Source organism: Aethalodelphis obliquidens, unplaced genomic scaffold (assembly GCF_003676395.1).
Source record: "Aethalodelphis obliquidens isolate GAN/ISIS:26980383/991018 unplaced genomic scaffold, ASM367639v1 scaffold16, whole genome shotgun sequence".
Taxonomy (NCBI): domain Eukaryota; kingdom Metazoa; phylum Chordata; class Mammalia; order Artiodactyla; family Delphinidae; genus Aethalodelphis; species Aethalodelphis obliquidens.
The window spans coordinates 25819749-25832195 of NW_020837960.1; the positions used below are offsets into that span (position 1 = coordinate 25819749).

Sequence of the window (12447 nt, forward strand, 5' to 3'; positions counted from 1 at the left end):
GTGACCATAAAGGCAGATCCCGTATTCCTGTAAATCTCAGGCATCCGCTGGTTTGGCTGCAGTTCAGGAAACAAGGTTGTGGATACAAGATAGGACGTGACAGCTGTCAGATACAGAATGAGTGAAGGTCATGGTTTAAAATGCTTAAGATCATTCCATTTTAAAGTTATCTTTTGGGGGGAAGTCATTTTTATATAACTGAGGCTAGCTTCTATTTCTAAAAGCTGCCACTGAAGAGCCCCAGTGAATAGGACAATGCGTTGAACCTAATTTAGGTCTTAGGAGGTTTCACTTGACATAACTGTAAAATAAGTCTCCCCTTCTCCAGGCAACTAGTTCTGACCTTTGCCACTATGTATTCAGGCTAAAGTTTACAGAAACAGTTAACATACCTCTGAAATATCAAAGTGAAAGTCCAGGGTTTTCCCAGGTAATTCCTTAGATGCACTGGTCCATACTCGATGTATTTCTATCTTTGAAAGGTCACTGTGTTGGTAGGAAGGTAAAACTAGGCTGGCAGATCGAGAAACTACTAGCTTCAAGATATTCAAAGCTTCTCTCCAGTGGACGCTCTGAAGGAAATAAAACAGTCAATGGGTAAAAATAATTAAAAAAAAAACAAACCACACAATATGCCGCTAGCTACCGAAACTTCTAATGACCGGTCAGAACTCATTGATTTAAAACAGTGCAGGAAATTCTGTGATAAGTAAAAGGCAAATGACATAAAAAGATAATTTATGCATCAGATGAGCTACATTTAGGAAACAAGAATAAAAAAGACCCGTGTTGTCCACATTCAAATAAGTAAAAGTTTAAAATGACAAGGTACCATTTTTGCTAATGAGGTATTTCTTCAGTTTGAAAAACAAAACAGAAGACAAACAACTGCCCCCCTCCCCTGCAGCAACCCTTGCATTTTACGCGACTGTCTACTCACCGTTTCTCAAGATTCTCCCCACCTCCAGTTTCCAAGCGTCCCTGGTCCTCCTTCTACTTCTCTGGCTCTTCCTGCCTCATCTGCTCCTGGGCATCTGACCTCTGCCCTCAGCCCTCTTCTCTTCTCCACACCTTCCTCCTGATCTAACCCAGGAATCTGGGAGCCATTCTTAGCTCCCCTCTTTCCCTCCCTCCTGAGAACTTGATCCCCGCCCCCTCCGTTGCTGTTGGCACTGGCTCAGCTGAATCCTCTCTGGCCTCTGCCTGGACTACTTCAATGGCCTCTTAACTGGTTTCCCCAGTTGCAGCCTCTCCTTGGGTCCGTCATCAAACCCACTCCAGCTACAGTGATCTTTCTAGAATCTTCAGCGCAAGCCACTTCCCTGCTTAAACTCCTTCAAGGGCTCCCTCTGGTGGACAAGGTGGAGTCCACACTCTTTGAGGAAGGCCTGCAGGGGTAATCTCCCCCAGGCAACTCCTGGAGTTGCCCAAACCAGCCAAGGTCTCTTAGCCTCTGTGCCTTTCCTCATGCAATTCCCTCATCCTGGAACGCCCTTCCTCTCCTTATTGCCTTATCAAACTCCTACTCTTCCTGTAAGTCTCATTTGTTTCACCCTCTTTGTATCCTTGACAACCCCAAGCTGACTGAGGTACTTCTCCAACAAAAATACTGAATACAGATAAACTAGCATGATAAAAGTTATTACTTGCCTAGGCCTTGGAATAAAGTGCATGAAATAAAACACATTTCCTTCACTGTTAAATTCTGCACACGGGAGGTCATGGTTTGAATATGAAATTAGCCACCATTCAAGATAAGATCTTGAGTACCAGGGATGGCCCACAGGCCTAAGAATAGGTAGCCTAATAAAACAATCACTTTTTTTAAAAAACTAGGGGCATATGATTAGTAGAAAGATGTGAACTGACCCTCTGTCTCTCATGAGTGTAAAGTGAGAAAGTGGTAATGAATGCCTACCACATGGTACAACTATTACTGGAGCAATGCCACTCGGAAAAAAAAAAAAAGCTTGAAAAGCATTTTTAGCATTAAGTAATTTTCTGCAAGTAATGTGACTGGTGAAGTGAGGATGGAAAAAAAAAAGTTTAAAATTGTATGACTTTAGTCAATGAGTTTAACCAGAGAAAAACCTAGCATTTGCCCTTGAACTCTGAAACCTACCAAGTGCACTACGTTTGTTTGTTGGAGTATTTTCAAGTACATTTATGCCACTTTCTTAACCTTAATTCCTTCAACTCTAAAGGGACAATTTGAACCTCTGAATTAACTGTTCGCATTGGAAACGCCTGGCCTAGAACCAGGCACAAGCATGTTGCTTCTTCCTTCTCCACTGAAACAGGACCCCTCAAAGGAGACCCTGACGCCACCCTCCCAGCCAGGAGTGTGCTTTCAATACCCAGCCTAGAAGTCCAAGAGGCAGAGAGGTGTCCTCCGAAGGCTCAGGAACGCACTGCGGCCTCAGGATACCGCTCAGGGTGTGGTCGGCCACCGTCTCAGCCGCTCTCAGCATGTTATGGGTATCAATGAATGAACATGCAGCCTGGCACCCATATAGCTCTGTGGCCAAGTACAAAGAAAGCTCCATGCAAAGCCTCAATCTTTCTGGAATGACTTTCTGGAAACATCCTGGTTCAAATACTCACTTGCACGTATTTTTCAATGGTTTTCAGAACTTCCACATTGAACTGCTTTACCGGAACGACAGAAAGGTCCATGTAGCTGAGCAGACTGTAGATCACCTGCAGGAGGGGCTGCTGCATGCTGGGGAGGCCCTTCTCCAGCAGCTGTGGGGAAAAGCACACAGTGAGTCAGCTTGACACCAGATTTTCACACAGAAGCACCAGGGTTTCCTAGTACCTTTATGATTGCACATTTCCTTAGGAGGGAAAAGAAAATCCTAACTAGTGAAGACATGGAGGTATTATCAAAGGCAACGCAGGTAGGTCTGAGTCTATAAATATAATATTATACAATGGAGTGCAACAAAATAAACCTCAAAAGGAAAGCATCAAACACCACTAATGACTGAAAAATAGAAATGAAAACGAAAGATACATTTATCAGTTATGGAATTGGCAAAGATTAGAAATTGATGATAGTATTGGTGAGCATATAAGAAGAGTATTCTCACACATCAGTGGAAATGTAAATTGGATAATTTGGCAATTGAGATCAACAGTACTAAAAGGGTTTATATCTTTTGAAATACTGATTACACTTTTAGGAACTTTTCCAAACCTAGAGATAAATACTAAGATTTAAGTAAGAGATTTCACCAAGGCATTATTTATAATGGTAAAAAAAAAAAAAAACAACAAAACCCACACAAAACAAGAAAGCTCTGTAAGCAATTTAAATGTCAAACACTAGGGAAATGGATACATAGATTATGGTAAATTGTATGATGAAATATCATGCAGTCAATAGAATGACATTTTTAAAGATAGTAAAGGATATCAGATGATATTAAGTGAAAGAGGAAGGATATATAATTTCTATATAATAGATGATGCCAACATTGATGTGAATGGGTGTGTGTTACATAGAAATAATGCTGGAAGTAAACTCAACAAAATGTTGAAAGTGTTTCTCCCTAGATAATATAATTATTTTTGAACACATACTGCTTTTATAATCAGGGGGAAAAAAAATCAATGACATTTTCAAAAAGGAAAGCAAAATAATGAGAAAACTGATGTGACAGACATAATGAAAAAGCTTACTATTCAAAATTAAAAATTAATAGAGATGATTCAAATAAATGCTGAAATTCCACATCAAAAGTGGCCCAGGGTTTCCCTGGTGGTGCAATGGTTAAGAATCCGCCTGCCAATGCAGGGGACATGGGTTCGAGCCCTGGTCCAGGAAGATCTCACATGCCGTGGAGCAACTAAGCCCGTGCGCCATAACTACTGAGCCTGCGCTCTAGAGCCCGCGTGCCACAACTACTGAAGCCCGCGCGCCTAGAGCCCGTGCTCTGCAACGAGAGAAGTCACTGCAATGAGAAACCCGTGCACTACAAGGAAGAGTAGCCCCCGCTCATCACAACTGGAGGAAGCCCACATGCAGCAATGAAGACCCAACGCAGCCAAAAATACAATAAATAAATTAAAAAAAAAAGTGGCCCAAAGAAATAACTGAACAGTTAACAGATGAGGAAATATACAATTTCACAAATCTATTGTATGAAAAAAGGAATATCTTCACTAGAAAGGAAATACATAAAGAGATTAATTTTAAAGTACCAATAAAAATATTCAACTGAAAACATGTATAAATGAAATGATAGAATTTAGTGGGGATACGGGATAACCTGAATATTTATACATTGTTTGTAGTATTGTAAATTGGGAAAATCTCTGTGAAGACCAATTTCCCAAATGCATACATTTTCCCAAATGTATCCATGAGCTTTTTACCTGGATAGATTTTTTTGGGAAATGCCACCAGGAAAAATGAGCTATGTATAATCTGATAAAAAGTCTGCATCAAAGGACTATTTTAAAAAAAATTATGAATACAAGCAACAAAAGGTAGATGGTTAACGATATAATTCCAGTTATTGAAAGGGACAAGATGTGAGCTATGTCAACACATACACACATACAAAGTTAGCGTGAAGTGAGCACGGCAGGTCCAATGGAAACAGTGGCCACAGCTGCCTAAAATTATATGTAGGCACCTGGCCAACACCTGAAAGAACATGGGACTAACTGAAATAGCAGTTAATTTATATCATATGTAGTGAGTAGGTAAGTTTATAATAAAATTTTTGGTGACAATTGTTGATAAAGGCAGCATAGAACAAATTAGGATATCCACTTTAATTTATTTTTTTATTGTGGTAAAATACATATAATATAAAATTTACCATTTTAACTATTTCTAGGTGTACAATTTAGCGGCATTAAGTACACCCACATTGTTGCGCAACCATGACCCCTATTTATTTCCAGGACTTGTTCATCATCCCAAACTGAAACTCTATAACTGTAAAACAGGGGCTATAAATTTGCCTCTTCTATGTTCCTCATATAAGTGGAATCATGTATTTGTCATCTTGTGTCTGGCTGATTTCACTTAGCATAATATTTTCAAGGTTCATCTATGTTGTAGCATGTGTCAGTACTTCATTCCTTTTTAAGCCTGAATAATATTCCATCGTATGTACAGACCACAGCCCATTTGTATTTTTGAAACTTTTATGTCTAGTGAACCAAACAAATTTTGCCTCCTTGCTCTCTCCCAGTTCACCTTGTTTTACAACAGGCATTGGCTGCCTTGGGAAGCAGGGTGTTTGCGTTGTTTATCCCGGTGCTTCTTGTGTGCTAAGGTACGTGTGTGCTGGATTAGTAACTCTTGCAGGGACAGATGTGACCAAGGTGATTATCAAAAGCAGTAGGGTGGCACCTAAGAGAGGTTCTTTAAATGCCAGGGATGGGGGTGTGAAAAGAGCAAAATAATCCTTGGCTGTTGACAGTGCGAATACAGCCCAATATTGCTGATCCGTGTTGCAAACCAAAATCCCGCAGGGCCAACTATATATGCTGGTGGATGAAGCAGCTACCTTTCTCTAGGTAGAGGCTTTCAGTCTCATGGAGCCTTTCTGAAAATGACTGATTCTTAACCTATCTGCATTCTGAATTGGTGATATAATACAAGAAAAATTAGAATGGACTGTCTTCATCACTTCTGAAAAGGCCCCAGCAAGAGGCATGAACGCAGATCCAGAGAGGAAAAGCAAACGCTGAAAATGCTAAAACAAGGTAATACTATCAATCACTTGCCTCATAGATTTCATGACCTTGTATAGTAAACCAGTTGGGGTCTGGGGTCGCTAAAGAATAACATTTCATCGCTTGCCGAAAGTGGCACGTATTTCTAGCATCAGCGTACACAGAAGTGAGAGTAGGGGTTTGCAATGAATGTGCTAGGAACACACTGGTATGAGGACAAAAATCCCATCCCAGTTTTAAAAACAAACACAAAAGATGAAGATAAAAAGTTGTTTTCAAAAATATATGCTTTGTTAATGAGTTCAGAGCAAACAACCATTAAACATACAAGCCACACAGTAACTCCTTAAATAAGATCTGAACACCCAGAATAATGCAGATAAAAATCTCCTCATCTCTGCCATGTCTGACAGGTATTCGTGTAGTAAAAAGGAGTTTAAGCTTCGGGGGCAGCTACACCTCATTTCACCTTAAACTTGTGGCAGATTACTTAACCCGGCTGAGCCTCAGAATCTTTGTTAAAATAAAGAATCCTACATCACTGGGTTGTTGTGAGGATTTTAAATGATTCCATACAGCATCTATGCCAGTAGATAATAGGTGATCAATGAGTTAAGGCTACTGTTATCCGTTTTACATACATATTTTACCCATAGAAACCATAACAGATTTTATCCTTAATTGAAGAGCTTACCTCTGCCAGGTAGGTAACCATATTCAAGGTAATGTCCGCATATGCTTCATGAAGGTATCGACAGACCACGTTGACCCATGTGGTACAGTCCCTCGTGTAGCTGTGTGTTTTATAAAGAGTCATGACATGTGCAAGGTTGGAAAGTTTGGGGTTCTTCTCTTCCAAACAAACCTTTTACAAGAAGAAAATCAATTAGAGATAAAATAGCCTGATGAAAAGGAAGAAATGTCAGCAATTTTGCTATAAGCTCCAGCAGCCTGGAAAATTGATCGATACATTTTTTGGGTAGCTGCGGAGGCGCTTAGTAATTTAATTTTCACAATTTTTTTTCCACTTGTTTTCTCAATAATGAAATGACAATGCAAATCAGCCACGCAGAGATGTGAATTACTAGTAATGTCAGTTATTATTTTCAGGTTTATGAAACTCATCACCCTGTCTGAGCCTGGTAATCTCCGTCCACCATTAGGCCTTGAATGTGCCTGAACCTGTAAGGCATACCTGAGCAATCCTTTCGGCTATATCCTTACAGAACTGGCCGGGGTTTTCAAAATGCTGTATCAGCTGGGGCAGAAGACACAAGACATTCAGTGGAAACCCTGGATTAGAGAAGATACAATGGAGACAAGTGAATATGGTGCATTTGAACCATTAAGAGCGGGAAGGCATATTACAGATTTTATTCTGAGGTGCTGCAAAAGCAGCCTTTTGAAGCAGCTTTGATCTGAACTAACATAAATCCAGGAAGAATGTACGACTGCAATGGCACCGTTTCCAAGGAGGCACTGAAGGACATTTGTAATCTGCAGGTTCAGCGGCTGTTTTGCTACGGACTGTTGCAAGTAAGAATGATTGGCACAGATTTTAAAAAGCAGATTAAAATGGACTGAAGCGCTAGTTTGAATTTTTATCAAAAATGTATTTTAAGGAAAACCTGCTTGAGAAGACACGGGCCAACCCATTTAAGTCTTACTCACGTAATCAGAAAGACTCTTTAAAATGATGAGGAGTAGCTCAGCTCCACTGTATCAAGCTTTGGCTTCCTGGAAAGAATTCTGGGCCACATGCCATGGTAATTAAAAATCCGGTTTGGGGCGTCCCTGGTGGCACAGTGGTTGAGAGTCCGCCTGCCGATGCAGGGGACACGGGTTCGTGCCCCGGTCCGGGAAGATCCCACATGCCGCAGAGCGACTGGGCCCGTGAGCCATGGCCGCTGAGCCTGCGCGTCCGGAGCCTGTGCTCCGCAACGGGAGAGGCCACACAGTGAAAGGCCCGCGTACCGCAAAAAAAAAAAAAAAAAAAAAAATCTGGTTTGTTGTTGGCTTAATTCAAAACGATAGGGAACCAAGGGAATTTTCAAGAGGAAAAGAAAGGCTTAGAAAAATAAAACATTTAGGAGTTAAGAAAAAAGGGAGAAAAGTCTGTACAACAGCAATGGAATAAACTAACACTGTCTGCAATTTGATCTGGAAAGCATAAAAATTGATGACTGTCTTATGTATTACTCCTGCCCCTTTTATGCTATTGCCTTAAAAATATCTCTTGCAATATACATAATTAAGACTTATATAGAATTTTAAGACTTATATAGAATTTTAAAAGAAAGAACAAAGTATTCCCAAAGAACCATTTTTAAGCAGAATCGTTAGAAGTACTAAGCCCACATTATCTTATTACACTAAACGAGTCCCACCATGACCAGAACTGTAAGAGCGTGAGTGAGGTGGGCTTTACCAATGGCTTGGGATGAGTCCACCATGGGTACTCTGGTCACTGGTGTCAGCAAACTGAACAGCTGCAGGGTAAGGTCGGTGGTGGTGACAGAGGTGAATCCCTTCAGGAGCAGCTGCTGCAACCCTGAGAAGTCCGCCCACTTGAGCTGTGCCTGGAGTTTCTCCAGTTTTTCTCGGTTCTCAGCTTTATCGAGTGGCATGTGAGCCAGCAGTCTGTTCAACAGCCTTAAGGCCATTAGGTATTCAAACTCAAAATCGGATTCCATCAAGGCCACCGTGACCCAAAAGATGGTGGCCAACAGGTTGGTTGGATGGTTTATGTGTGATGGGTCCGTGAGGCTGTCCTTCAAGGAAGATGAGCTTCTGGTTTTTGAGGAGAGGCCTTGTTGGGTACAGGCCTGAATTCTGTCCAGGGTGGCACTCCGAGGTGGGTCTGAGGACCGGTCGACAACACCAAACTTTTTGGGCACAGAGAAGCTCCTTTGATGCCGGCTGCGCTCTGCAGTTGCTGTGCTGCCGCTGGCTGTTCCAGGGTTCACATTGAGCTGTCCTGTGCTCTTTCTGCTTGCTGTTAGTTTAGCGTTAGAGCTTAAGTCTGGTGATGAAGAGCTGGGTATAAAAGTTAAAAAGTTCAATAGGAAGCCAACACATTTCAGTGAAAGGCTAGTCCTCTCAAGAGCCATCAACAAACAACGAGGAAGGGAAATCGTTCTTTGGAAATATCACTTTCTATTCATTTTTCCATATTCTTAAACTGAAAGAATATGTTTCCTTATTCTTAAACATAACGCTATGAAAAACAAAACTTAATCAGAACAACCCTCACCAACAAAACCAAATACTGATTTCCACTTATCAAAAAGTTAAAGAAATAAGCAGTCGTCTGTAAAGTTTACTGATCTTTCATTTATTTTTTGTTTGAATTTGGATAAGAGTAATTACAAAATAAAATGTACCTGATAGGTACAAATGTTAATATTCTATTAACTGACTGATAAAAAGAACAGATAAAGAAACATCTAGGAAAAAAAAAGTAAATGTTTGTGTCAAAGGAAAATTTTTGCACTTATAAACGTTTATGAAAAATGATTTCTAAATCTATTTCAGGCTGAAAAGATAGAACTCTTTATGAACATTCTTGCTAAATTTTTACTGATTTAGGTTAATCTGTAGGTTTCTATAGATAAGTGTGTATGATGCTATTAATCACACTAAAACTACGGATGCATAAAAATGTTCAACTTAAAAATGAAACAAAGCTCAACGTGATATAACATTGCCAAGTGAATTTCAAGCAAGTTGAGCTTAATTACACAAACAGAATACAAAATTGTGAATGATTTGAAATGGGCTATTAAACATTGCCAGGAGCAAAAGGAATTGAAAAATTAAAAAAAGAAAGATCCTAAGGTAGAAATTTCTTCAAGTAAAATCAACATTTATTCCAACTGTCTTTATAGTGATCGATCAGTTGTGTTTCATATATATTCATTTAAAAAATAATACTTTGGGGCTTCCCTGGTGGCACAGTGGTTAAGAATCTGCCTGCCAATGCAGGGGACATGGGTTTGATCCATGGCCTGGGAAGATCCCACATGCTGCGGAGTGACTGAGCCCATGCACCACAACTACTGAGCCCATGTACCACAACTATTGAAGCTCGCGCACCTAGAGCCCATGCTCTGCAACAGGAGAGGCCACTGCAATGAGAAGCCCGCGCACCGCAAGGAAAAGTAGCCCCCACTCTCCGCAATTAGAGAAAGCCTGCACGCAGCAGCGAAGGCCCAATGCAGCCGAAAATAAATAACAGAACTTCCCGGTGGTGCAGTGGTTAAGAATCCTCCTGCCAATGCAGGGGACGTGGGTTTTAGCCCTGGTCCAGGAAGATCCCACATGCCATGGAGCAACTAAGCCCATGCGCCACAACTACTGAGCCCACATGCCACAACTACTGAAGCCCATGCGCTTAGAGCCCATGCTCCACAACCAGAGAAGCCACCACGATGAGAAGCCGGCCAAAAAAAAAAATTTTTTTAAATTAAAAAATAAAATACTTTGTTTCTATAGAATGTAATAAATAGGATAATTACATAAAATTTGAAAAAATACTCAAAGAAATAGGAAATGAAAAATCATTAATACTTGTATTATTTGGAAATAACATTTATTGTCTATTTTTTTGTGTGTGTGTGGTACGCAGGCCTCTCACTGTTGTGGCCTCTCCCGTTGCGGAGCACGTGCAGGCTCAGCGGCCATGGCTCACGCGCCTAGTTGCTCCACGGCATGTGGGATCTTCCCAGACCGGGGCACGTGTCCCCTGCATCGGCAGGCGGACTCTCAACCACTGCGCCACCAGGGAAGCCCCATTTATTGTCTATCTTGCTGATGTTTTAAAATACTTCTCTACTGTGTGTGTGTGTGTCTGTGTGTGTGTGTGTGTGTGTGTGTGTGTTGTAACTTTTTTTTTTTAACTTAAGGAAATGTCATACATACTTTCTTGGATCATACACAGACTTCCCAAACTGGATTCGTTCTTTAGACATTGCCCAAAGTCCAGGCATTTCCCAAATATTCAGTACAGCATATTTGATTTTCAAAACAAAGTTAAACTGATTCTCACCGAGATAATACAGTTAAGAGATCACTGTTCTTCAGGCAGTCAGACAAGTTTTCCACAGCAGCTTCCAAGGTAAGGAGTGCTTCCATGACATAACCCTGCAAACAGGCAGAGACAACATTCTGTACTGCTTATAACTATTGCTAACTTCCTGAAGATAAATTTAATCAAAACAAACTATTCAAATAATCGTAATATTGAAAGTTAGACAGTCATGGTTACTTTAATGTACAAAGGCTACAAACAAATTTTAAGGGCCACTTAGGAAATTCAGATGGCTTAGGAGTTAGCAGATAATCATGAAGATTTATTTCCCTAGCTGTGAGGTCTTCCACAGATCAAGCTCATTTGAAATCCAACAGGGAGGGGCAAGGGACAAGCATGGCCCCTTGTTGAAGGGGATGGTGGGCATGTGAAATACAGAGTGGCAACGTCTGAAAGCCAGGATTAAGAGATGAAGTATGAGAAGGGCTGCGTCCCAAGGGCATTTTATAGTGTACTGCCAATGGCCAGGAGGAGGAAAAGAAGCTGAAGTCTACAGGCGTGCAGGTCCTCTGAGATGCAGAACATTTCTGGTGGAAAAGAAGGGCTTGGCCCAAGCTACAGAGCTTGTAATGCCCCTGGCTTTCCAGCTCCCTGGTCTCTGGGGTCCCCAGTCCACAGGGTCTTCCTGTGGCATCTATTCTCCCCACTATTTCCTTCACTTTTCCCAGTTTATGGAAGGCTAACCACACAGACAGGTGTGGTGCTCTGCACAGATACAATAGCGATCCCTTCTCTGGGTGGGCAGGTTGCACAACTGCATCTTAGGTTGTTAGTAGAAAAGACAAAACAAGACAACTCCCTCAGCCCCCACCAAATAAAATCAATAAAGACAAAACAACACAAAGAGTCACCACAGGATTTCAGTTGTTGGCTCAATAAAAGTGTCCACTGGATTTCTAGAACAATGCCCCCTGGAGTGATTTTTGTAAAAATGAAAGTCAACCTCTAGAATTTCAAAATAAATTGTACATGTCCAAATGGCTGGGATGCTTGGCGAGTGGAAGAAAACTCAAAGAAAGTTATTAACACCCCATCTTTGAGCTGAGAGAAGGGTGAGTTCCTGGACTTTCCTTCCATACCTGAATCTCATCTCCATGCTCTCCAATCACCTCCACCAGCCTCGAGAGAAGGTCCGACAAGGCGTGTGCCGACAGTGGCTGTTTGAGGGCCCGGAATATCTGGAAGGACCGGCCGGCATAGTGTCTGGAAGAGCTGGCGAGGGCTGTCTGCAGAGCAACTTCACTCAGCTGCTGCTCCAGGTGGAAACCTAGGGCACAGGGGTGGGAGCAGGTCAGCCGCTCCTCTGCAAACCTCGGACCCCAGTTATCCGCACGTTTACAACAGGCTAGCTGCACAGCGCTACCTCCTGGTGCTACTTATTTAAAAATTAACCATTTTAAAATAAAACCCAAATCTGCATCAGTCTTAAGGAGGCACAGTGGAGTACAGTCAGACGCTTTGGAGCAAGGTGGTCCTAGTTTTGAATGGGGGATTTGGGACTCTGGGAAAGAAGCTAATTCTCTGCGAGCCTGCTTCCTCGTCTTTCCCTTGTGGATAGCAGCATTTACCTCAGAGGCGTTGTGAAAATCAAACAGCTTAAAAAGGGCTTAGTGCTTAGTGCTTAGTCTTAGTCTTAGTGCTTAGTGCTTAGTCTTAGTCTT

General features: G+C 41.5%; 1 protein-coding gene across 5 annotated transcripts in view; it reads right to left on the bottom strand.

The window, feature by feature from the left end:
• Positions 1-12447, bottom strand: part of FRY (FRY microtubule binding protein) — a 425952-nt gene that overhangs the window by 46100 nt on the left and 367405 nt on the right. For all 5 annotated transcript variants that reach the window (XM_027116557.1, XM_027116555.1, XM_027116558.1 and 2 more), the window contains 7 exons: positions 11866-12053; positions 10745-10839; positions 8126-8733; positions 6893-6990; positions 6392-6562; positions 2605-2745; positions 393-572 (listed from right to left, as the gene is read on the bottom strand). In XM_027116557.1, coding sequence (XP_026972358.1) covers positions 393-572; positions 2605-2745; positions 6392-6562; positions 6893-6990; positions 8126-8733; positions 10745-10839; positions 11866-12053 — 1481 coding nt within the window. The remainder of the gene's footprint in view (positions 1-392; positions 573-2604; positions 2746-6391; positions 6563-6892; positions 6991-8125; positions 8734-10744; positions 10840-11865; positions 12054-12447) is intronic.